The sequence below is a fragment of the Anguilla anguilla genome, chromosome 3 (assembly GCF_013347855.1).
Source record: "Anguilla anguilla isolate fAngAng1 chromosome 3, fAngAng1.pri, whole genome shotgun sequence".
NCBI classification, from domain to species: domain Eukaryota; kingdom Metazoa; phylum Chordata; class Actinopteri; order Anguilliformes; family Anguillidae; genus Anguilla; species Anguilla anguilla.
In genome coordinates, this window is record NC_049203.1 from 11,936,686 (window position 1) to 11,963,651 (window position 26,966).

Sequence of the window (26,966 nt, forward strand, 5' to 3'; positions counted from 1 at the left end):
CTTTGATGATCAGTACAAAATGATATACAAACATGATTATTCTGCTGGATATTTGACTAGGATATTTTGACTTGAATGTGTCATATTCTGCTTGACCAGTCCATCATCTTCAATATTCATATATTTCTTTCTATTTTTGCAAAATATGAGATATAATGCCTTGACAATAATTTTCTATTGTCAAGGCATGACATACAACAAGGCAGATTCTATAAGCAAAACATGAAAGCATATTCTTAAAAAATAAATAAATATAGGGTTAACTACACAGATTCAAATGCTTCATGTGTCTGTAACATCCCTGGTCAGACAAATCAAATTGTTATGCAGTGTATAAGTTTAAAGCAGTTTTCTTTTTCTCTTACTTCCTTAGTGTGGCCATTATTGTCATTTCAGAATATATACTTCAGAGCTTAATGAAATTTCATCTGACCTTATAACAGTTATATAGCTTCTTGATCCTCAGAATGTCCCCCATGGACATACGTCTCCTCTGTCCAATAGATTGGTTTGGGTTGGGTATGGGAGTTATAGTGTCCTTTCCATTGGTCGAGAAAGCAGTTCTAGAGAAGTGGAAAAAGATAAATTAAACATGTCAAATTCAACTCCACATTCATTGCTTAACCAATGCTATTATGATGAGAATCTCTTTTCCTTACCTTCCATAGTGCATGATAGAAGTGTAGTCATATGGAGTATTCAGATTATTAGTGTTTTGTTTCTGAAAGTTGTAGATGGTGCCTGGTAAAGAAAAAATACCTTGTTAGCTGTTTGTTAGCGAGATCATGTGTGTTGTCCTTTCTCTTTTAGAGTAAGAGTAGAAATGAATGTTGACCATTACAATCTATTTTCCTGTTGTATCAAATTTAAGACCAGTGCTTGGTGATATTAAATCATGTCCAAAATATGACAGGCAGTTCCTTACGTGGTGCAACATTCTCCCAGTTGATCTTGACGTATTCGTCCCGGTCGCTCCTTGTGTGCTCGTGATAGAAACCCAGCACATGGTTCAGCGCATGCTGAATGATACCATGGTAAACACAACCATATCTGGACAGAGACACTACCTGCTTGCCACCAGTTCTCCCCAGATAGGAGTAACAGCTGAAAGGAAATAGAAGTCACCATTTCAATGTTAGCCAGGCCCACCAAATGAAATCTAAGTAGTATTGTCTTGCCATTGATCCTGCCATTGGTGTAAATGAGCTCACCCGCCTCTGTTCTCAATACTGATGTAGTCTCTCTGACTCGAACGGGGAACAAAGCGAATGCAGGTTTGTATGTTGAAGGTCTTCATGGCTTTTACTATCCTCTTCCTCTGATAATATGCTGTTATGCAAAATCATCAAATGAATTGTCAAACAAAGAAATATTTACACCCTTATATTTCAATATTTTTCAAGCAATGTTGTAAAGCATATTTAAAGAATTATTTTTGGCTCTGTGACAATAGTTGATCTTTTTTTCCCCAAATAATTCAGCCATGTAAAATATCATTACCCTTCCAGTATTAGTACCAGGGTGTACTTACAGTATGTACAGTATAAATACAATTTTCATTCACTTACAGAATTCACGGCTAACAGTGTAAGGCACTTCAACAAGTCCATCTGAGGATTTCTTCCACAGACATCGGTTATTCCTGCACTTCATGGCATTTCTGGTGTTTGATACAATCAGGTCTCCCTCCATCAGCATCTCGATGGACCCTAAAGACAGCACAGTCAGCGGAGAATCAAAAATTCATAAAATTATATAAGGAGATTTATTTTTTGAGCATACGGAGACAATTTCTTACATCTTACAATTTTACAACATTCTGAAATTGTAGAAAAACAATAATGGAAAAAAATGTTTTAGTGATTATTGTGCTTTGTTCCAAGACAATACAAGAAATAATGCAACACTAAAAGTTGTTGGACTGTAAAATTCAGCTAGTGATGTCCAATGGTAAATATTATGCTTAGTTATCATTATTGTGTATTGTCTCATTCTCATTTCTTATTTGTTGTGTCGCTTTTTAAGACATATTTATACTGGTGAAACAGCTGTCATCCCTATACATTGTCACAAGTTAATACAGTAAAATAAAACACTGACCATTGTTGGACTGCATAATTCTGGTAGTGATGTCCAAATCATCAGGATCCTCTATTTCGTTTGCCGAAAAGTAGAAGAATGCAAAACATTCTTTTTATATAGGCCTCATACTTGTAATGTTACAGACACAAATGCCACATGAAACCAAAAGCATCAGGTTCAGAATTATTTTACTTCAAGTGAAATAGTCACAAAGCAATGGAGACTCACCATCTTCACTTTCAAGATCCTAAAGAAGAAAAAAAGGCAGACGCTCAGTTAATAAAATTGAACACATATTTGAGGTGAGAGTTGAGGGAATATTTCCACTGTGTTTAGTGGACCATCTTTTACCTCAAGGTGATGTGCCAGTGATAGACTCAGCAGCAGAGCTAGGATGGCAGAGATGAGTCTCTTGTCCATCTTCTGTCCGCGTTTGGAGATACTCAGGATGATTCCCTCACGATGAGTTGATGTCTGATATCTGCAATGTCCTGTCTGTTATAGAGCTGTCCAAAGGTTTGTTTATGAGGGGATTAAGGCATGTTGTTATTCATCCACACCCAAAATAAGCTTCTAAAGTACGTTTGTAGAACATATATTCCGTTTCACTTAAATTGCAATCATTGCAGGATGGTTTATTTACAGTGCTAATCTGTGTAGGTCAGTACAAGCCCACCGTCTCCTACAAAACACACTAATTTTGTTTACAGACATTTTGACCTGTGCTGTTAACATTAATGGTAATGCTGTGGTCTTTCCCAGTTGTCATTTTACTGTAAATGTTTTTTCAATAATCATTTTCTATCCAGTCGCAATAATTTTCCTGCTGGAGTATGGAATTTGGGAGCTGGGGATTCTATTTGTCTCTGGTGCTTGGCAATAAGTATACTCTTGACTTTGTCTGTACACTTAAGGAGTCTGCATTTCATAAAAGACAACCATGCCAGAGGTAAAGCCTTCTGTTTAAACCCCAGTGGAAATGGATGTAGTAGTCTGAATTGGCTTGTGATAGTAGCATCCAATCCAACTGAGCCCCAAGACCTGAGGACTGTGACATTTGGGAATTACTATGTTGTACATTGTATTCACAGCACTTTACATATTGCACTCAAGTAACTCTTCCTCTCTTTCTTTCTCTCACTATCCCGCACAACTGCTACTACTGATGTTCTCTCTTTTATTAACCAAAATATTTGCTTTTGAGTTTATATTAAATAAGTAAATAAAAATTATTATCTCCTGACATATTATTAAATCATTAGAAGTACATTAAAAGTGATATTCAGTGTGAAGCTGTATCAATTTACATCAAATTAACTATGTTTGGTGTGGTAATAAATATACACTTCATTTTAAGATCACAAATGGTCTAATCTCGCCATGAATGGCAAAGTTATGTAAAATTTGCTGATTATTCTCACATACAGTGTTCATTCTTTTCTGCAGTGTTTCTATGGCATTTTACCCCTGAAATATTTTTGAAGGATAATGTAATTTTACAGAGCTGAATTTAGTTACTTTATGCTTTAGTTACATTATGCCACTTTATCTTATAAACTCCAAGATTATATTTTTTGTCTATCAGATTTAGAATGTTCAGTTGTATACAGACTATGTGTAGAATACTTCCAAAGATTAAAACAAAGTGATGACTTGGCTATGAATCTGAGGCTTAACCACAATCAGAGTATTTTACACAAGATCTGTGTGTTTTGTGGGAGATGGTTGGTTTTCATTGGGCTTCTCAGCTTAACTCTGTAAACAAAATTATGCAAATAAATTACAAGTCTCAATGAAGTGGTGGAAATGAAAATAGACCACTCCTTTGTAAAAGCTCATTTTGGGTGTAGAGCATTAACAGTAATCCATGATCCCCTTGTAGGCACACCTACAAGCTGAGGTTGTATAAAAGACAGGGCCTGACAGATCTCAGACATCAGCTCATCGTGAGGGAACCATCCTGAGCAACTCCAAACGCTGACAGAAGATGGACCAGAGACTCATCTCCACCATCCTAGCTCTGCTGCTGAGCCTCTCACAGGCACATCCCCTCGTGGTAAGAGATGGCCCACTAAACACAGTGGAAAGATTCCCTCAACTCTCACCTCAGATAAATATGTGTTCAATTTTATTAACTGAGCATCTGCCTCCCTTTCTTCTTTAGGACCTTGGAAGTGAAGCGGATGATTCTCCACTAATTTGTGAGTAATTCATCGGCAATAAAATAATTCTGTACCTGATGCTTTTGACTTCATTTAGTTTTTATTTCTGTTACAATATAAGTGCAAGTATGAGGGCAATAAAAATATAAATAATATTTTGAATTCTTCCTTTAAGCAATCCAAATAGATGATCCTGATGATGTGGACATTACCACAATGATTCTACAGTCCAACAATGGTTGGTGTTTTTTAAAATTTTTATTAACTTGTGACAATGCACAATAATAGCAAATTGTCTTTATACAAATCGCATTATGGTCTGAATGACTGTGTGCTGTCTGTAAAAGGGTCCAGTGAGATGCTGATGGAGGGAGACATGGTTGTGTCAAACACCAGAAATGCCATGAAGTGCTGGAATAACCAATGCTTATGGAGGAAATCCTCAGATGGACTTGTTGAAGTGCCTTACACTGTGAGCAATGAATTCCGTAAGTGAAGCAAAATCTGTATTCATACATTGGTGCACACAGATACTAATACTGAAAGAGTAATTATATTGTGCAGGAATGAATTATTTGGAGAAATAGAGATCAAACACAGTCAATGGACCAATGATAATATTATGCTTTGTCAAAGCAAGACACATTTTAGAATTATTTTATTATATTTTAAAATATAGTTTATATTGAAGTTAAAATTTTTCTCATGCTTGCTTTTGAACAATTTTACACTACAGCTTATTATCAGAAGAAGAGGATTGAAAATGCCATAAGGACCTTCAACACAGAAACCTGCATTCGCTTTGTTCCCCGGTCGAGTCAGAGAGACTTCATCAGTATTGAGAGCAGAGATGGGTGAGCTCATTTACACTAATGACAGGATCAATGGCAAGATAACGCTACTTAGATTTCATTTGGTAGGCCTGGCTAACACTGAAATGGTGACCTTCTATTTCCTTTCAGCTGTTACTCCTATCTGGGGAGAACTGGTGGCAAGCAGGTAGTGTCTCTGTCCAGATATGGTTGTGTTTACCACGGTATCATTCAGCATGAGCTGAACCATGCGCTGGGATTCTATCATGAGCACACAAGGAGCGACCGGGACGAATACGTCAGAATCAACTGGGAGAATGTTGCACCACGTGAGGAACTGCCTATCATATTTTGGGCCTATTTCATTTGAAAAAAGCCCTTTCATCCAATCAGTTATAGTAGGACAAATACATTAGAATGATCAACATGATTTTTATGTTCACGTTTAAATAGACAATAAGTTTAATCTCTCTAACAAACAGTTAACAAAGTATCTGTTTCTTTAACAGACACCATCTACAACTTTCAGAAACAAGACACTAATAATCTGAATACTCCATATGACTACACTTCTATCATGCATTATGGAAGGTAAGGAAAAGGGATGTTTTCTCATTATGACTATCCGGTTAGCAATGAATTTGAAATTGTTTTTAACAGGGACCTATTTATTTCCTTTCAATTCTCTAGAACTGCATTCTCAACCAATGGACTGGACACTATTACTCCCGTACCCAACCCAAACCAATCTATTGGACAGAGGAGAAGTATGTCCAAGGGGGACATTCTGAGGATCAACAAGTTGTACAGCTGCTGTGAGTACAGACAATGCATCATTAAACTCTGAAAAACTACATTTTCAATGCCTTCACTCACCTGAGCCAGCAGCAAGAGTCATTTACGATCCTAGCTTATGAATTGCTGGCGAACTGGACATTCCAAATTCATTTGGAAATATTAAGAATATATTTCTTGACTGTTATTATGATAATCAGACCTTGACTGTGGAAAATACCTCTTATATTTTGCAGAAGAGAACAGCTTGAAGACTACCGGTTCCTGACTGCCAGAGTGGAATGTTAAGCAATCCATCAATATATTTTAACCAGATTAAATGTAGAAAAATCATGTAATGATTATGTAAATTATACATGTCATTTTAGTTATGGTTATCGATGTAATAATATGATGTTCATGTTGTATGTAACTGATGGAATTTACTGACTGAATGTTGCTAACTGATTAAATTAAACCTTATATAGATTAAACTGCAATAGTTATTCATTTTTCTTCCCAGAGTTGTTCTATAATTTGGCCTTGCTCAAACAGTAGCAGAGATGTTTTGCTTTAAAAGAATCTGTACGGTTTTGAATTTTTGTGATTTCATTAAAAACACTGATTCACATCAATGTTCAGTTTTTTTTAATGCTGTGGACATAAATCTCAACAAAAGGAAACAAAAATGTTTCTGTAAGGTGCCTGATTCAAAAAAATAAATAAATAAATAAAATAAAAATAGCAATCAACAACAGAAAATCAATTATGCATGTAAATATCAAATAAAAAAGAAAAGAAAAAGATAATCAAGATAGGAAATTAATAGTAATGCACTCAATAATGGGGAAAGACACTGTGTTTCTAAAGTTTCTATAATTCATAACCACATTGAAACAAGAAATAGCTGCTAGAGAAATAATGGACATTATCTGTTGGTAAAAAGGTTCATGTTTTTATGCTACGAATCTGCATCCTACAGTTACACCTAACCCTTATGTTGTCTTCATATTTTACATGCACCCCTTATGATGTCCACAGGGTCAAAAATTATTCTCCCTAAGGTCCTGCATAGGGTTCATATTACAAAAGCCAGGCTTAATAGGTTGTTTCCAGGTACAGGTGATACCTGTGATAGATGTGGCTCACCACCGGCAGATCATACTCACATGTTCTTTTTCTTGTCCAAAATTAGCTGAGTTTTGGTCCTGCTTCTTTAATATGATAGGCAAAGCCCTTAATATTACACTAAAGCCCTGCCCTTTAATAGCCATTTTTGGGGTACTTCCTATACCAGCCAGTCTTACTAAGAAAGATGCTGATGTTGTTGCCTTTGCCTCACTCATAGCCCGTAGACGCATTCTTACTTACTTACTTAATCCTCTTCGTTCCCTGTGGAACATAAGGCTGCGACTATCTGCTTCCATCTGGTCCTGTCCTGTGCAGCATGTTGTGCTTTGCCCCAGGTTAGGTTTGCCCTTTTCAGTTCCGAGGTCACAGTTTTCCACCAAGCTGTTTTTGGCCTCCCTTGTTTTCTCTTTCCAGGTGGGGTCCATCTCAGACGTATTCTGTTACAGTGGAAAAGCCCAAACTCGCCCTCTACTACATCCTGGCTAAATGATTTAATGTCCTTTCTGTCGCTAGAAAAGGTGAAATATTCCTTAAGAGGCTCGACTGCCAATTTCTACAAAAGATGGCAGCCTATTATCTCATGTGAATACTCTTACCTCTCTGGACCCCAACTGATCCTCAGCACATCCAATCTTCCTGGTGGACATCTGGAGCATCCTTCTTTTTGTACTTCCCTCCCTATTTTATCTAATTTTACTCTTTTTTTTTGTCTGTGTTTTATTTATTATTATTTAATGCTTAATTTAATCTAATTGTTTGTGTGTTTTTTTTTTTTTTTTGGTCTTTTTTCTGAAAGTTTGGGATGGGCAGGGGGTTGGGGAAAGGTGTTGTTCTTGTTCTCTGCTCTAACACATCAAAAAGGGGGGAAAGAAAAAAATAATTTTGGAACTCAGATTTGTACTTTGTATTTGATACTAGTATGATATATATATATATATATATATATATATATATATATATTCTCCCTCATTGGACCCCTTGTGAAAAGCATCTTCATAGAATTTTAAAGCCTAAATCAATATTTTTATTTTAGAAATGTCTCACTCATGAATAAATCGGTGAATTTTTTTTTTTTTTTTTAATTTTAACTTCTTCAGTCTGCACCACTCGTATTTACTGCAAAACAGACAGCATAATTGGTTCTTTTTGCTGTAGTAGATGTGTGGCACTTCTGATTATATAACTACGGGGTTAAAAAAAAGACACATAAGATATACTGATAGTGACACTGATAGTGGTATATTTTTATAAAAATATAAAAAAGGCAATGTTTAACCAGTAGGGTTGTCACTCCAGGGAAAGTAATCAAATTTCATGTTGAGATTTGGGGGTTTTCCCAGCTGTTAAACTTTCTGCTGTCATTTTGACCCTGAGGGCATTAGGGGATTCAATAAATTAGACCCAAAAGGTATAGCCAAAATTTTGAAAAAGTACAAAAAAAATTTTTTTGTCAACATTGCTCTAACTTTGAATATGCCATCTTCCATGTTGATCTGGGATACTGAAGATTGCAACAGCAATTTTTCTTTGTGGGTTCCATAGATTCACTGCTGCTTGTAATATTGAAGCAATGTCTGTATTGATATAGACATAAATTCAACATTTTAATGCTGTCCACATCATAAAAAAGAAAAACCTTATCTCAGATTTCAAGCTAGCTTGGAAGCATTTTGGCTGACACTTTCTCCTCAGCATTCCAAAACTGTAATTAACAGGCACAATAGCCTACAGCTGTTTCCGATCAACATGTGATTTACCACTGGCAATGCTGGCTGGACGGATTTATTTATTTATTTATTTATTTCTGTAAAATGGCAACTCAGGGCAACTCACGAATATTCATGAAAAACCCGCCCATTTTCTTCACAGTTTGGAATGCCTAATCGTATGCGGTTGCTCTAAAGTCGATACAGGAGAGTGCGTACAGAAACATTCTCCCTTCTGAAGCACGTGATGTCGCCAGCTGCTGCTTTGCGCATTAAAGCCCGCAAGCCAAGCTTGCACAGACGTGAGCAGGAGGAAGGCCAGCACGCTGCAGGCACCCAGTCAACCAGGGAGGGTCACTAGAGAGCACCTATCCCCACCACAACCAAGCCCAATATATGGTCAGGTTTAATGCTGCAGATGGGCCATGTGGGGACGGTCAAGTGCAGGATGTGATTTCCTTCCCATTCCTTGTCATTGACTCCTGTGTTTCATAACAGTTCCATCAAAAGGAATGACCACCACTGTATTTTAGTATATGTGAGATTTAATAATTAATTAACATTAAATTAACATTCATTAAGTTCAGTACATTCAAACAATAACGGATTCATTCAAATAATCACAATAACTTTGATGATCAGTACAAAATTATGTGCAACCATGATTATTCTGCTGGATATTTGACTAGGATATTTGTGACTTGAATACGTCATATTCTGCTTGACCAGTCCATCATCTTCAATATTCATATATTTCTTTTCTGCAAAATATGAGAGAAATTTTCTATTGTCAAGGCATGACATACAACAAGGCAGATTCTATAAGCAAAACATGAAAGCATATTCTTAAAAAAAAAAAAAAATGAATATAGGGCTAACTACACAGATTCAAATGCTTCATGTGTCTGTAACATCCCTGGTCAGACAAATCAAATTGTTATGCAGTGTATAAGTTTAAAGCAGTTTTCTTTTTCTCTTACTTCCTTAGTGTGGCCATTATTGTCATTTCAGAATATATACTTCAGAGCTTAATGAAATTTCATCTGACCTTACAACAGTTATATAGCTTCTTGATCCTCAGAATGTCCCCCTTGGACATACTTCTCCTCTGTCCAATAGATTGTTTTGGGTTGGGTATGGGAATTATAGTGTCCTTTCCATTGGTCGAGAAAGCAGTTCTAGAGAAGTGGAAGAAGATAAATGATACATGTCAAATTCAACTCCACATTCATTGCTTAACCAATGCTATTATGATGAGAATCTCTTTTCCTTACCTTCCATAGTGCATGATAGAAGTGTAGTCATATGGAGTATTCAGATTATTAGTGTTTTGTTTCTGAAAGTTGTAGATGGTGCCTGTTAAAGAAAAAATACCTTATTAGCTGTTTGTTAGCAAGATTATGTATGTTGTCTTTTCTCTTTTAAAGTAAGAGTAGAAATAAATGTTGACCATTACAATCTATTTTCCTGTTGTATCAAATTTAATACCAGTGCTTGGTGATATTAAATCATGTCCAAAATATGACAGGCAGTTCCTTACGTGGTGCAACATTCTTCCAGTTGATCCTGACGTATTTGTTCCGGTCGCTCCTTGTGTGCTCGTGATAGAAACCCAGCGCATGGTTCAGCTCATGCTGAATGATACCGTGGTAAACACAACCATATTTGGCCAGAGACACTACCTGCTTGCCACCAGTTCTCCCCAGATAGGAGTAACAGCTGAAAAGAAATAGAAGTCACCATTTCAATGTTATCAAAACCCACCGAATTAAATACTAGCAGTGTTTTCTTGCCATAGATCCTGCCATCAGTGTAAATGAACTCACCCGCCTCTGCTCTGAATACTGATGTAGTCTCTCTGTCTCGAACGGGGAACAAAGCGAATGCAGGTTTGTGTGTTGAAGGTCTTCATGGCTTTTACTATCCTCTTCCTCTGATAATATGCTGTAATGCAAAATCATCAAATGAATTGTCAAACAAAGAAATATTTACAAGATTTCACCCTTATATTTAAATATTTTTCAAGCAATGTTGTAAAGCATATTTAAAGCATTTTTTTTTGGCTTTGTGACAATAGTTGATCTCTATTTCCAAAAATAATTCAGCCATGTAAAATATCATTACCCTTCCAGTATTAGTACCAGGTTGTCCTTACAGTATGTACAGTATAAATACAATTTTCATTCACTTACAGAATTCACGGCTAACAGTGTAAGGCACTTCAACAAGTCCATTTGAGGATTTCTTCCACAGACATCGGTTATTCCTGCACTTCATGGCATTTCTGGTGTTTGATACAAGCAGGTCTCCCTCCATCAGCATTTCGATGGACCCTAAAGACAGCACAGTCAGCGGAGCATAAAACATTCATAAAATTATATAAGGAGATACGGAGACAATTTCTTACATCTTACAATTTTACAACATTCTGAAATTGTAGATAAACAATAATGGAAAAAAATGTTTTAGTGATTATTGTGCTTTGTTCCAAGACAATACAAGAAATAATGCAACACTAAAAGTTGTTGGACTGTAAAATTCAGCTAGTGATGTCCAATGGTAAATATTATGCTTAGTTATCATTTTTGTGTATTGTCTCATTCTCATTTCTTATTTGTTGTGTCGCTTTTTAAGACATATTTATACTGGTGAAACAGCTGTCATCCCTATACATTGTCACAAGTTAATACAATAAAATAAAACACTGACCATTGTTGGACTGCATAATTCTGGTAGTGATGTCCAAATCATCAGGATCCTCTATTTCGTTTGCTGAAAAGTAGAAGAATGCAAAACCCTCTTTTTATATAGGCCTCATACTTGTAATGTTACAGACACAAATGCCACATGAAACCAAAAGCATCAGGTTCAGAATTATTTTACTTCAAGTGAAATAGTCACAAAGCAATGGAGACTCACCATCTTCACTTTCAAGATCCTAAAGAAGAAAAAAAGGCAGACGCTCAGTTAATAAAATTGAACACATATTTGAGGTGAGAGTTGAGGGAATCTTTCCACTGTGTTTAGTGGACCATCTTTTACCTCGAGGTGATGTGCCAGTGAGAGGCTCAGCAGCAGAGCTAGGATGGTGGAGATGAGTCTCTTGTCCATCTTCTGTCAGCGTTTGGAGATACTCAGGGTGGTTCCCTCACGATGAGTTGATGTCTGAGATCTGCCATGTCCTGTCTTTTATAGAGCTGTCCAAAGGTTTGTCTATGAGGGGATTAAGGCATGTTGTTATTCATCCACACCCGAAATAAGCTTCTAAAGTACGTTTGTAGAACATATATTCCGTTTCACTTAAATTGCAATCATTGCAGGATGGTTTATTTACAGTGTTAATCTGTGTAGGTCAGTACAAGCCCACCGTCTCCTACAAAACACACAAGTTTTGTTTACGGACATTTTGACCTGTGCTGTTAACATTAATGGTAATGCTGTGGTCTTTTCCAGTTGTCATTTTACAGTAAATGTTTTTCAGTAATCATTTTCTATCCAGTCGCAATAATTTTACTGCTTGAGCATGGAATTTGGGAGCTGGGGATTCTATTTGTCTCTGGTGCTTGGCAATAAGTATACTCTTGACTTTGTCTACATTTCATAGAAGATAACCATGACAGAGGTAAAGCCTTCTGTTTGAGCCCCAATGGAAATGGATGTAGTAATCTGAATTGACTTGTGATAGTAGCATCCAGTCCAACTGATCCCCAAGACCTGAGGACTGTGACATTTGTCGCTAACCTCCTTGGTCCAATTAAAAGAGAGGGTTTATTATCAATAAGGGGGAAAAGGCAAAATGACTAGAGCAGGACAAAAACCCAACATGCCTTTGGCTGACTCACAACACATTCCTCCTCAATATGCAATTGTGTCTATTTTATTGCATGTTAAATGCATGTGAATAAACATAATTTAGAAATTTAAAGATAACAGAATGATTGTCAGCCTACTACTAATTTGCAAATACCAAACTGTAAAATAATTTTACATTAAAAGCAGTGGAAAAACCTAAAGCTGAAGGAATGAGGGGCTGCATAATCAATATGTCAACCCTTTCGTAAAAAATCCTTTATTTTGGAGGAGAGGGTTTTGTTTGCCTTGATCCACCCAGTATAACAATATTAAGTAGATTTTGAGAAATTATTTTAAAATTATCATTGAAATGAGTCCAGTATTTCATTCACTTTGTTCCTTGGTCAAGTCAGAGAGACTGATCAGTATTGAGAACTTCAGTGGAGGTCTGCATGACTTACAGATCCGGTGCACTGTGCTGGCGCCTGACGGACCAAGAGAGTCACACCTGTATGAGTGGGGGAGTATCCTGCGGATTGAAAGCCCCCTTACCTGAGCGACATGAAAGCCAGTTATAATCTGTCTTGCTCGGCTGCAATGACTATATTGTACATTGTATTCACTGCACCGTACATATTGCACTCAAGCAACTCTTCGTCTCGTTCTTTCTCGTGTTATCCCCCACAACTCCTACTAATCATATCCTCTCTCTTTCTAATTGGTTAATGTAAACCCCACTAACTGCGCTCAAACGTAAGTCAATTTTTTCATGAGAATGCACAGAATTGCAGTTGAAAGCCATATGACTTCTTGTACAACCTTGTACAAGACATTATTACCAAAAGATGTGCTTCTGAGTTTTTATTAAATGAATATAAGAAAATAAAAATGATTCTCTCCCAACATATTATTAAATCATTAAAAGTGCATTAGAAGTGATATTCAGTGTGAAGCTGTATTAATTTACATAAAATAAATTGTGTTTGGTGTGGCAATAAATACACGCTTCATTTTAACATCACAAATGATCTAATCTCGCCATACATTTTTACGTTATGTAAAATTTATTGATTATTCTCACATACAGTGTTCATTCTTTTCTGCAGTGTTCTTATGGCATTTTTACCCCCAAAATATTTTTGAAGGATGATGTAATTTTACCGAGCTTACAGGTGAATTTAGTTACTTTATGCTTTAGTTACATTATGCCACTTTATCTTATAAACTCCAAGATTATATTTTTTGTCTATCAGATTTAGAATGTTCAGTTGTATACAGACTATGTGTAGAATACTTCCAAAGATTAAAACAAAGTGATGACTTGGCTATGAATCTGAGGCTTAACCACAATCAGAGTATTTTACACAAGATCTGTGTGTTTTGTGGGAGATGGTTGGTTTTCATTGGGCTTCTCAGCTTAACTCTGTAAACAAAATTATGCAAATAAATTACAAGTCTCAATGAAGTGGTGGAAATGAAAATAGACCACTCCCATGCGTAAAAGCTCATTTTGGGTGTAGAGCATTGACAGTAATCCATGATCCCCTTGCAGGCACACCTACAAGCTGAGGTTGTATAAAAGACAGGGCCTGACAGATCTCAGACATCAGCTAATCGTGAGGGAACCGTCCTGAGTATCTCCAAACGCTGACAGAAGATGGACCAGAGACTCATTTCCACCATCCTAGCTCTGCTGCTGAGCCTCTCACAGGCACATCCCCTCGTGGTAAGAGATGGCCCACTAAACACAGTGGAAAGATTCCCTCAACTCTCACCTCAAATATGTGTTAAAATATTTTAACTGAGCGTCTGCCTCCCTTTCTTCTTTAGGACCTTGGAAGTGAAGCAGATGACTCTCCACTGATTTGTGAGTAATTCATTGGCAATAAAATAATACTGTACCTGATGCTTTTGACTTCATGACTGGCATTCATTTCTGCTACAATATAAGTAAAAGTATGAGGCCAATAAAAATATAAATAATATTTTGAATTCTTCTTTTAAGCAATCCAAATAGACGATCCTGATGATGTGGACATCACCACAATGATTCTACAGTCCAACAATGGTTGGTGTTTTTTTAATTTTTATTAACTTGTAACAATGCCCAACAATAGCAAATTTTCTTTATACAAATCGCATTATGGTCTGAATTACTGTGTGCTGTCTGTAAAAGGGTCCAGTGAGATGCTGATGGAGGGAGACATGGTTGTGTCAAACACCAGAAATGCCATGAAGTGCTGGAATAACCAATGCTTATGGAGGAAATCCTCAGATGGACTTGTTGAAGTGCCTTACACTGTGAGCAATGAATTCCGTAAGTGAAGCAAAATCTGTATTCATACATTGGTGCACGCAGATACTAATACTGAAGGGGTAATGATATTGTGCATTAATCAATTATTTGGAGAAATAGAGGTTGAACATAGTCAATGGGCCAATGATAATATTATGCTTTGTCAAAACAAGACACATTTTATAATTATTTTATTATATTTAAAATTATATTGAAGTTAAAATTTTTCTCATGCTTGCTTTTGAATAATTTCACATTACAGCTTATTATCAGAAGAAGCGGATTGAAAATGCCATGAAGACCTTCAACACAGAAACTTGCATTCGCTTTGTTCCCCGGTCGAGTCAGAGAGACTTCATCAGTATTGAGAGCAGAGATGGGTGAGCTCATTTACACCAATGGCAGGATCAATGGAAAGAAAATACTACTTTGATTTCATTTGGTAGGCCTGGCTAACACTGAAATGGTGACCTTCTATTTCCTTTCAGCTGTTACTCCTATCTGGGGAGAACTGGTGGCAAGCAGGTAGTGTCTCTGGCCAGATATGGTTGTGTTTACCACGGTATCATTCAGCATGAGCTGAACCATGCGCTGGGTTTCTATCATGAGCACACAAGGAGCGACCGGGACGAATACGTCAAGATCAACTGGGAGAATGTTGCACCACGTAAGGAACTGCCTATCATATTTTGGGCCTATTTCATTTGAAAAAAGCCCTTTCATCCAATCAGTTATAGTAGGACAAATACATTAGAATGATCAACATGATTTTTATGTTCACGTTTAAATAGACAATAAGTTTAATCTCTCTAACAAACAGTTAACAAAGTATACAATTATTTGTACAGGACAATATACTTAAACCCAATGTAACAAACAGCTAACAAAGTATCTGTTTCTTTAACAGACACCATCTACAACTTTCAGACACAAGACACTAATAATCTAAATACTCCATATGACTACACTTCTATCATGCATTATGGAAGGTAAGGAAAAGGACAGATTCACATTATAACTGCATCCAGTTAGTACTGAATTTGACATTTAACACAGACCATATGTTCTCCTTCCACTTCTCTAGAACTGCTTTCTCAACCAATGGAATGGACACTATTACTCCCGTACCCAACCCAAACAAATCTATTGGGCAGAGGAGAAGTATGTCTATGGGGGACATTCTGAGAATCAACAAGTTGTACAGCTGCTGTGAGTACAGACAATGCATCATTAACTCTGAAAAGCTACATTTTCAATGCCTTCACTCACCTGAGCCAGCAGCAAGAGTCATTTACGATCCTAGCTTATAAATAGTTAGCGAACTGGACATTCCAAATTCAGGTGTAATTATTAACAATATATTTCTTGACTGTTATTATGATAATCAGACCTTGACTGTGGGAAATATCTCTTATATTTTGCAGAAGAGAAAAGCTTGAAGACTACCGGTTCCTGACTGCCAGAGTGGAATGTTAAGCAATCCATCAATATATTTTAACCAGATTAAATGTAGAAAATCATGTAATGATTAATTATGTAAATTAGACATGTCATTTTAGTTACGGTTATTGATTTAATAATATGATGTTCATGTTGTATGTAACTGATGGAATGTACTGACTGAATGTTGCTAATTGATTAAATTAAACCTTACACAGATTAAACTGCAATAGTCATTCATTTTTCTTCCCAGAGTTGTTCTATAATTTCGTCTTGCTCAAACTGTAGCAGAGATGTTTTGCTTAAAAGATTCTGTATGGTTTTGGATTTTTGTGGTTTCATTAAAAACACTGATTCACATCACCTTTTGCAATTGAATCAATGGACATCAAATCTCAACAAAAGGAAACAAGAATGTTTCTGTAAGGTGCCTGATTCCAGAAAAAAAAAAAAAATTATGCATGTAAATATCAAATACAAAAGGAAAGTTAAAAAAAGGGGTTAAAAAAGACACATAAGACAATGTGTACTCTGATAGTGGTACATTTGTATAAAAATATAAAAAGGCAATATTTACCTTTTTATAATGGTAAGGTTGTCACTCCAGGGAAACTCAACAAATTTCAAGTTGAAATTTGGGGGTTTTCTCTGCTGTTAAACTTTCTGCTGTCATTTTGACCCTGAGGGCATTAGAGGGTTCAATAAATTAGACCCAAATGGTATAGCCAAAAATTTGGAAAAAGTACGAAAGTAATTTTTTGTCTACATTGCTCTAACTCTGAGTATGCCACCTACCAGGTTGATCTGGGGTACTGAAGTTTGCAAAAGCAATTTTTTGTGGGTTCCATAGATTGAAGCAATATGTCTGTATTGATATAGACATAAATTCAACATTTTAATGCTGTCCACATCTTAGAAAAACTAACATTTTCTCTGTCAACATTATATGTATTTATTATTAATTTTGATTACTTTTCTAGTTTGTATTATTGAGATACTTAAAATTGAGATAATTCTTAAAAACGTATTTGCCACTGATGCATTGCCATATTCATTCAAAGTAAATACTTTATTCTAACAGCAGCAATGCACATAATTCTCTTTGTAAAGTACCACAAAAAAACTGTTGTCCACTTGTACAAAAAGCCATAAACTATTTCCCTTTTCATTTGTATAAAAATGTATGGAACAGGACCGTACAATAAGAAGTTGAAAGTTAACCTCAGAAAGCCATTTGACCTGAAATGTATGATATTTCTTCATAATAATATAGTACAATGGAGGCATTTTATCAGGAACTCACTGTCAATAAACGGCTGCTTTTCTCTGTTTTTCACCTGCTGAGCTGTGCAGTCAGTGCACTGCATAACCTACACAGCTGGAGCTCACAGAATGCTGGCACCTGACGGACCAGGGAAGTCACACTTGAGTATGAGTGCTGGAATATCCTGCAGACTGAAAGCCCCCTTACCTGCGTGACATTAAGGTCAATTATATCATCAGTCCTGTTTGTCAGCCAGGCACAGTCCACATAGCAACATATATCTGTTACATGCTCCCCCATCCCAGCACTTTTTGGTAATTTGTATTTGCCCTAATACTGTAGCTTGTTCTTCTGCCTAGTTGGCTTTGCAGAGGTTAGGTCAGAATAGTGTTCACTGTGTGAACTAAACTGTGTTCTTGGCTAGAAATGTACTGTACAAAATAAGTGCTGTATCTTATTGAACCTGTGTTTTGTAGTTGTCCATGACCATGAAATGCACTTTTTGTACGTCGCTTTGGATAAAAGCATCTGCCAAATAAATGTAATGTAATGTAATATCTGGCCTGGGTAAGGCTCCGAGTCCATCGCAGCATCTGAGCTGGAACCATAACACAGGCTCGTCAGGCCTCCATAAACAGGGGGCCAATACCTGCAATGGCTGCATCTGGATCTGGATGTGTCATTAGCTCCAGTGCTGTATTATCACCTTTGGCTCAGAGTGTGGATGTTGCACTCAGTTCTGGCCATCAGAGTCAGGCCAGAATCCACAGGCTGTCAAAATTGTCACGTTTGCTCCTGACCTCCTGACCAAAACTGGCACAGAGGCCCAAGCTGGGTGCCACTGCTTTTTGCGGATCTTCTGGTCTGAAGCCGGTTCCAGGTCAGAAATGCATGCTATCTGGGAATCAGCATGTGGTGAGGATTTCTTCTGGATAAGGGGTTTGGAATACAAAACCCAACTGGCACGTGAAATTAAAAATGGTTGTTATAATTTGAAGGGCAGCTTTTTCCCGTTTTTTTCCTTCAGAAACAAACAACTGTCCTAACCCTTTGCCTTGCGTACCTCAAACATAAACGTAACTCTAACACTTACAGTTTTCCTAGCTACAATCTTAACCCTAACTCTAATCCTAAAATATAAATAAGTATCCGAGAGTCATCTCAAACATGGAATCTGTTCAAATGGATGAAAAATGAGCTAATTATGATCAATTCAACAAAATAAATCAATGTAAATTTGTTTGTCATTTTCACTGAAAAAATACCAAACTACAATGGGCTAATGCTTTAGACCCCAATAATTTAAAAAAAAAATGCTCATCCAGATCAAGAACAAACCCTTGTCCTGACTCTCTCCCTTACCCCCAAATGTAACCATAAAGTTTCCTGAACACTATTGCTTGTGATTTTCCGACCCCTAACGCTAACCCAAAAATCCTACCCCTAATTTTAACCTTAACCCTAAATATTGCCCAAAGAGTCATCTCAAATAAGGGATTTGCCCATTAAAAAGGAAAACAAACTAATTATACCTAGCTATGATTCATTCCACAAGGAAACGGCAAGGGGATCTGTGTGAAATAATAATTTTATTTTGAAAAATATATTTCCCCAAGAGCAAAACATTTTGGTTGTTCAGATCCAGAACAAACCTTTACCCTTTTCCCTGCCGCGGAGCATAACCGTAACTTGCCTGAACCCTAAAAATTTTCATTTTCCTACCCTAACCCTACCTGAAATTATATCCCAAATCATAACACCAATTATGCCCCAAATATTATAAGCACTTTGTTTCTTGGAAAACCAGTTTTGTGGTCTATTAGAAATTACACAAATGGTACTTTGGCCTAAAAAAGAATTCTTACCCTATTATTTAGGTGATAATGTGACATCAATCTGGTGTGTGGGACATACAATAACTCCACCTTTTGTCTCAAAGTTCATCATGTAAAGTTTAACCTGCTGTTATCTGCTGACTGTATGTAGAAATGAAATTACTTTTGCATTTATGTTGTTGTTTGACATCTTATGTCTTTACTTTTTTAATTTCACATGGATAACACATTTTCTTGTTTTGCCTTGTGTTGGAAGTGGTGAGAACTTATAGACACTCTAAAAGCAAAACATCTCTTCTATTGTTTGAACAGGGACCAGATTATAAATAATCTGGGAAAGAAATGAATGGCAAATGTAATTTAATCTTTAAAAGGTTTAATCATGTAGTAGCATTCAGTCAGTACATTCAAACAGTTACACGGAAATTCACATTATTACAATAACTGTCAACCAGAAGAAAAATCACACAAAAATGCTTGTTCTGAATGTCATCTGACTGCCATATCTTGATTAATGAATACTCCATATTGTGCTCCAGCAGTCCGGTATCATTTGTCTTCAAGAATTTCTCTTCTCTTCTCTCTCTGAAAAATATAAGAGGCATTTGAAAATTCAACAATTTGGGAAAGGGATGGTTGATGAAAGGAAATATCGGTAAATGTGCTTCTGAGCTTATTGAAACATCATCTATACTCACAGCAGCTGTACAGCTTGTTGATCCTCAGAATGTCCCCCTTGGACATACTTCTCCTCTGTCCAATAGATTGGTTTGGGTTGGGTACGGGAGTAATAGTGTCCAGCCCATTGGTTGAGAATGCAGTTCTAGAGAATTGAAAAAAAAAAATGGGTCCCTGGTAAAACAATTTCAAATTCATTGCTAACCAGATAGTCATAATGAGAATATATCCCTTTTCCTTACCTTCCATAATGCATGATAGACGTGTAGTCATATGGAGTATTCAGATTATTAGTGTCTTGCTCCTGAAAGTTGTAGATGGTGTCTGTCAAAGAAATAAATACTTTGTTTACTGTTTGTTAGAGAGCTTAAAAATATTGTCTATTTAAATGTGAACATAAAAATCATGTTGACCATACCAATGTAGTTGTCCTGCCATAACTGATTTGATTAAAGGGTTTTTTCTATCAAAATAGGCCCAAAATATGACAGGCAGTTCCTTACGTGGTGCAACATTCTCCCAGTTGATCCTGACGTATTCGTCCCGGTCGCTCCTTGTGTGCTCATGATAGAAACCCAGCGCATGGTTCAGCTCATGCTGAATGATACCGTGGTAAACACAACCATATCTGGCCAGAGACACTACCTGCTTGCCACCAGTTCTCCCCAGATAGGAGTAACAGCTGAAAGGAAATAGAAGGTCACCATTTCAGTGTTAGCCAGGCCTACCAAATGAAATCTAAGTAGTATTTTCTTTCCATTTATCCTGCCATTAGTGTAAATGAGCTCACCCATCTCTGCTCTCAATACTGATGAAGTCTCTTTGACTCGACCGGGGAACAAAGCGAATGCAGGTTTCTGTGTTGAAGGTCTTCATGGCATTTTCAATTCTCTTCTTGTGATAATATGCTGTAATCCAGAATTTTTCAAAAACAAACATGAGAAAAATGAGAACTTTCATTTGAATTATAATATTTACAAATATTTAAAGAACCAAAATGTAATGTTTTAAAGACATGCAAAACAAATAGTCTTGTATAATATTATATAAAGCATAATATTATTACTGGTCCATTGACTATGTTATCTATGATATCTATTTCTCCAAATAATTGATTCATGCACAATATCATTACCCTTTCAGTATTAGTATCTGGGTGCACCAATGTATGAATACAGATTCTGCTTCACTTACAGAATTCACTGCTCACAGTGTAAGGCACTTCAACAAGTCCATCTGAGGATTTCCTCCATAAGCATTGGTTATTCCAGCAGTTTATGGCATTTCTGGTGTTTGACACAACCATGTCTCCCTCCATCAGTATCTCGCTGGACCCTTTTAGAGACAGAACACAGTCATTCAGAGCCACCTGGGATTTTTAAAAAGAATGGAAAATGACTTGAAAATGCAGAGAAATTTTATATGGGCACTCTGTTTCTGAATTTTCATTCTTTCATAGTTGCAGAACCCTTCACAACACTTTGAAAATGTAGAAATTCAAGAATGACAAGAAAGATCTACTTGTGATTCCTTTGCATTGTCACAAGTCACTAAAATAAAAATAGAACACCAACCATTGTTGGACTGTAGAATCCTTGCAGTGATGTCCAAATCATCAGGATCCTCTGTTTGAACAGCTTGAAAGCAGAAGAGTTCAAAACACTCTTTTTATACTGACCTCATACTTGCAGTTATATTGTTACAGAAATAAATACTATATAAAGTCAAAAACATCAGGTCCAGGATTATTTTATTGTCAATTAATTACTCACAAATCAGTGCAGAGTCATCTGCTTCACTTCCCAGGTCCTAAAGAAGAACGGGAGGCAGACGCTCAGTTAATAAAATTGAACACATGAGGTGAGAGTTAAGGGAATCTTTCCACTGTGTTTAGTGGACCATCTCTTACCACGAGGGGATGTGCCTGTGAGAGGCTCAGCAGCAGAGCTAGGATGGTGGAGATGAGTCTCTGGTCCATCTTCAGTCAGCGTTTGGAGATACTCAGGACGGTTCCCTCACGATGAGCTGATGTCTGAGATCTGTCAGGCCCTGTCTTTTATACAACCTCAGCTTGTAGGTGTGCCTGCAAGGGAATCAGGGATTACTGCCAATTCTCTACATTCTTCATTCATTTCCACCATTTCAATGAAACATGTAATTGTTATTCCTCAATTTGTTTACAGTGGTAAGCTGGGAAGATCATGAAAACTGATTGTCTCCCAGAAAACACACAGAGCTTGTTATAAGTAGGTTTTAAGTGCTTATTTTGTACAGCCCTTTTTTGGGTTCTGATTCTTACCGGCTTGTAAATACCTAATCTCTTTACGTACATTTATAAGGTGGGGTCTGGAATTCATGGGCATTCAGGGGTTGTCTTCTCAGTTTGTGTTCATCATCATTTTTTTCTAAATTAGAACAAAAAGTTTGTATCTTCAACCCGACACAAATTAGAAAATGTATTGTGAATGTAGTACAGTTATCACTTGCAAAGCCATGCAAAGCAATACATTACTATTACTATTTATATCAATATAATTCATATGAGTTTGAAAAATTGTATGAAACAGTCTCAATAACAGATAAGTAATGTGACAGTGTTTTTTATTTTAATTTATAAAGAAATTTCTATGTAATTCCTTTTCTCTGCTCATTTTCTTAATAAGTAGTGTACTTCACCTTCTGTGGCCCACACAGATGAATTTGAAACCTTCACAGTCTTGACAGAAGAGAAATTATTTTTTGTAGAATTGTGGATATTTTAATTGCCTATGATTTAATATTACAAGTAGAATTGAAAATGTTTGGCAGTGAATAGACTTAATCAAGATAACGGAGAAATTGACAGGGTACTGTTGAATTGCAGACACCAATGTGTAAAATAATTGAACACGAAAAGCTGTGGAAACATGAATACTGATGAGTATTAAATAGTCCATGTAACAAGCATATTTAAGAAAAATATTTCAAGCCGTCTCTAAAGAATTACAAGGGTTCTGTTTACCTTGATCAACCTTCCTTAAAAATATAAATAACCAGTTTAGTTTAAATTTATTGTTCAAATTTATCGCTGAAATGAGTTTAGTACACTCCCTTTAAAAGCTCATTTTGGGTGTGGAGAATTGGCAGTAATCCCTAATCCCCTTGCAGGCACACCTACAAGCTGAGGTTGTATAAAAGACAGGGCCTGACAGATCTCAGACATCAGCTCATCGTGAGGGAACCACCCTGAGTATCTCCAAACGGTGACAGAAGATGGATCAGAGACTCACCTCCACCATCCTAGCTCTGCTGCTGAGCCTCTCACAGGCACATCCCCTCGTGGTAAGAGATGGTCCACTAAACACAGTGGAAAGATTCCCTCAACTCTCACCTCAAATATGTGTTCAATTTTATTAACTGAGCATCTGCCTCCCTTTCTTCTTTAGGACCTTGGAAGTGAAGCGGATGATTCTCCACTGATTTGTGAGTAATTCATCGGCAACAACATAATTCTGTACCTGATGCTCTGATTCCATGTGACATTGTTTCTGTAACTACTGATTTGCAAGGGTGAGGTCAGGGTTAAAAAGAATGTTTTCAATTCTTGTGTTTCAAAGCTATCCAAATAGAGGATCCTGATGATGTGGATATCACTACAAGCATTCTACAATCCAACAATGGTTAGTGTTATATTTTTTTAATTTTTTTGTTAAAAACGTATAAATGTTCATTATTGTACGGCTACAATTCTAGTATGCTGCTAAAGGTTACACAAATATGAATGAGAAGTCAGAATATAAAATGGCCATTTTGTTAAATGTTCAGAATTCTCAGCAAAGTAACCTGTGATCCTCTAAATGGCTTTGTTTTGACTTCAAAGAGTCCAGTGAGACATTTTCAGTTCTTTTTAAAAATGCCAGGAGGCTCTGAATGACTGTGTGCTATCTCTACAAGGGTCCAGCGAGATACTGATGGAAGGAGACCTGATTGTATCAAACACCAGAAATGCCATGAAGTGCTGGAATAACCAATGCTTATGGAGGAAATCCTCAGATGGACTTGTTGAAGTGGCTTACACTGTGAGCAATGAATTCTGTAAGTGAAGGAATATTTGTATTTATACATACTGTAAGAACACCCTGGTGCTAATACTGAAAGATAATATTTTACACAACTGAATTATTTTGGGGCAATACATCAAACATAGTCAATAAGCCAGCAATAGTAGTCTATTAAGTATACATTTTACAAACCTTTGCTGTTAAAGAAAATCAGAGGTCAGATCCAGTGATCATTATTTATATTAATGCTGTCCATGAGTATGTAATTCATGTCTATTTTTGGATAATTCTGCATTACAGCATATTATCAGAAGAAGCGGATTGAAAATGCCATGAAGACCTTCAACACAGAAACTTGCATTCGCTTTGTTCCCCGGTCGAGTCAGAGAGACTTCATCAGTATTGAGAGCAGAGATGGGTGAGCTCATTTACACCAATGGCAGGATCAATGGAAAGAAAATACTACTTAGATTTCATTTGGTAGGCCTGGCTAACACTGAAATGGTGACCTTCTATTTCCTTTCAGCTGTTACTCCTATCTGGGGAGAACTGGTGGCAAGCAGGTAGTGTCTCTGGCCAGATATGGTTGTGTTTACCACGGTATCATTCAGCATGAGCTGAACCATGCGCTGGGTTTCTATCATGAGCACACAAGGAGCGACCGGGACGAATACGTCAGGATCAACTGGGAGAATGTTGCACCACGTAAGGAACTGCCTATCATATTTTGGACCTATTTTGATTGAAAAAACCCTTTAATCAAATCAGTTATAACAGGACAATTACATTAAAATGGTCAACATGATTTTTATGTTCACGTTTAAATAGACAATAAGTTTAAGCTCTCTAACAAACAGTTAACAAAGTATACAATTATTTGTACAGGACAATATACTTAAACCCAATGTAACAAACAGCTAACAAAGTATCTGTTTCTTTAACAGACACCATCTACAACTTTCAGACACAAGACACTAATAATCTAAATACTCCATATGACTACACTTCTATCATGCATTATGGAAGGTAAGGAAAAGGACAGATTCACATTATAACTGCATCCAGTTAGTACTGAATTTGACATTTAACACAGACCATATGTTCTCCTTCCACTTCTCTAGAACTGCTTTCTCAACCAATGGAATGGACACTATAACTCCCGTACCCAACCCAAACAAATCTATTGGGCAGAGGAGAAGTATGTCCATGGGGGACATTCTGAGGATCAACAAGTTGTACAGCTGCTGTGAGTACAGACAATGCATCATTAACTCTGAAAAGCTACATTTTCAATGCCTTCACTCACCTGAGCCAGCAGCAAGAGTCATTTACGATCCTAGCTTATAAATAGTTAGCGAACTGGACATTCCAAATTCAGGTGTAATTATTAACAATATATTTCTTGACTGTTATTATGATAATCAGACCTTGACTGTGGGAAATATCTCTTATATTTTGCAGAAGAGAAAAGCTTGAAGACTACTGGTTCCTGACTGCCAGAGTGGAATGTTAAGCAATCCATCAATATATTTTAACCAGATTAAATGTAGAAAATCATGTAATGATTAATTATGTAAATTAGACATGTCATTTTAGTTACGGTTATTGATTTAATAATATGATGTTCATGTTGTATGTAACTGATGGAATGTACTGACTGAATGTTGCTAATTGATTAAATTAAACCTTACACAGATTAAACTGCAATAGTCATTCATTTTTCTTCCCAGAGTTGTTCTATAATTTCGTCTTACTCAAACTGTAGCAGAGATGTTTTGCTTAAAAGATTCTGTATGGTTTTGGATTTTTGTGGTTTCATTAAAAACACTGATTCACATCACCTTTTGCAATTGAATCAATGTTCAGTTTTTATAATGTGGACATCAAATCTCAACAAAAGGAAACAAGAATGTTTCTGTAAGGTGCCTGATTCCAGAAAAAAAAAAAATTATGCATGTAAATATCAAATACAAAAGGAAAGTTAAAAAAGGGGTTAAAAAAGACACATAAGACAATGTGTACTCTGATAGTGGTACATTTGTATAAAAATATAAAAAGGCAATATTTACCTTTTTATAATGGTAGGGTTGTCACTCCAGGGAAACTCAACAAATTTCATGTTGAAATTTGGGGGTTTTCTTTGCTGTTAAACTTTCTGCTGTCATTTTGACCCTGAGGGCATTAGAGGGTTCAATAAATTAGACCCAAATGGTATAGCCAAAAATTTGGAAAAAGTACGAAAGTAATTTTTTGTCTACATTGCTCTAACTCTGAGTATGCCACCTACCAGGTTGATCTGGGATACTGAAGATTGCAAAAGCAATCTTTTTTTGTGGGTTCCATAGATTGAAGCAATATGTCTGTATTGATATAGACATAAATTCAACATTTTAATGCTGTCCACATCTTAGAAAAACTAACATTTTCTCTGTCAACATTATATGTATTTATTATTAATTTTGATTACTTTTCTAGTTTGTATTATTGAGATACTTAAAATTGAGATAATTCTTAAAAACGTATTTGCCACTGATGCATTGCCATATTCATTCAAAGTAAATACTTTATTCTAACAGCAGCAATGCACATAATTCTCTTTGTAAAGTACCACAAAAAAACTGTTGTCCACTTGTACAAAAAGCCATAAACTATTTCCCTTTTCCTTTGTATAAAAATGTATGGAACAGGACCGTACAATAAGAAGTTGAAAGTTAACCTCAGAAAGCCATTTGACCTGAAATGTATGATATTTCTTCATAATAATATAGTACAATGGAGGCATTTTATCAGGAACTCACTGTCAATAAACGGCTGCTTTTCTCTGTTTTTCACCTGCTGAGCTGTGCAGTCAGTGCACTGCATAACCTACACAGCTGGAGCTCACAGAATGCTGGCACCTGACGGACCAGGGAAGTCACACTTGAGTATGAGTGCTGGAATATCCTGCAGACTGA

General features: G+C 36.5%; 6 protein-coding genes across 6 annotated transcripts; 3 read left to right on the plus strand and 3 right to left on the minus strand.

The window, feature by feature from the left end:
* Positions 1-424: 424 nt before the first annotated feature.
* Positions 425-2,502, minus strand: LOC118222533 (high choriolytic enzyme 1-like). The gene is made up of 8 exons (XM_035408191.1): positions 2,434-2,502; positions 2,311-2,329; positions 2,101-2,190; positions 1,569-1,709; positions 1,212-1,329; positions 926-1,104; positions 660-741; positions 425-563 (listed from the first exon to the last, which is right to left on the minus strand). The coding sequence occupies exons 1-8, from the start codon at positions 2,500-2,502 to the stop codon at positions 425-427; spliced, it is 837 nt and encodes a 278-aa protein (XP_035264082.1).
* A 1,567-nt stretch (positions 2,503-4,069) lies between these two features.
* Positions 4,070-6,165, plus strand: LOC118224306 (high choriolytic enzyme 1-like). The gene is made up of 9 exons (XM_035411722.1): positions 4,070-4,138; positions 4,247-4,283; positions 4,420-4,482; positions 4,592-4,732; positions 4,981-5,098; positions 5,207-5,385; positions 5,566-5,647; positions 5,747-5,871; positions 6,088-6,165. Coding segments are annotated over exons 1-9 (816 nt in total). The 3' UTR covers positions 6,090-6,165.
* Positions 6,166-9,706: 3,541 nt separating this feature from the next.
* LOC118222535 (high choriolytic enzyme 1-like) lies at positions 9,707-11,778 on the minus strand. The gene is made up of 8 exons (XM_035408193.1): positions 11,710-11,778; positions 11,587-11,605; positions 11,377-11,439; positions 10,860-11,000; positions 10,494-10,611; positions 10,208-10,386; positions 9,942-10,023; positions 9,707-9,845 (listed from the first exon to the last, which is right to left on the minus strand). The coding sequence occupies exons 1-8, from the start codon at positions 11,776-11,778 to the stop codon at positions 9,707-9,709; spliced, it is 810 nt and encodes a 269-aa protein (XP_035264084.1).
* A 2,338-nt stretch (positions 11,779-14,116) lies between these two features.
* Positions 14,117-16,231, plus strand: LOC118222538 (high choriolytic enzyme 1-like). The gene is made up of 9 exons (XM_035408197.1): positions 14,117-14,185; positions 14,290-14,326; positions 14,465-14,527; positions 14,636-14,776; positions 15,018-15,135; positions 15,244-15,422; positions 15,663-15,744; positions 15,840-15,968; positions 16,180-16,231. Exons 1-9 carry the CDS (start codon positions 14,117-14,119, stop codon positions 16,229-16,231), a joined length of 870 nt encoding a protein of 289 aa, XP_035264088.1.
* Positions 16,232-19,855: 3,624 nt separating this feature from the next.
* Positions 19,856-21,950, minus strand: LOC118224305 (high choriolytic enzyme 1-like). Its single transcript, XM_035411720.1, has 9 exons — positions 21,882-21,950; positions 21,745-21,781; positions 21,547-21,609; positions 21,167-21,307; positions 20,763-20,880; positions 20,476-20,654; positions 20,215-20,296; positions 19,993-20,117; positions 19,856-19,879 (listed from the first exon to the last, which is right to left on the minus strand). Coding segments are annotated over exons 1-9 (816 nt in total). The 3' UTR covers positions 19,856-19,877.
* Positions 21,951-23,196: 1,246 nt separating this feature from the next.
* Positions 23,197-25,540, plus strand: LOC118224304 (high choriolytic enzyme 1-like). Its single transcript, XM_035411719.1, has 9 exons — positions 23,197-23,293; positions 23,398-23,434; positions 23,569-23,631; positions 23,906-24,046; positions 24,313-24,430; positions 24,539-24,717; positions 24,957-25,038; positions 25,134-25,258; positions 25,474-25,540. Coding segments are annotated over exons 1-9 (816 nt in total). The 5' UTR covers positions 23,197-23,224; the 3' UTR covers positions 25,476-25,540.
* The last annotated feature ends 1,426 nt before the right edge of the window (positions 25,541-26,966 follow it).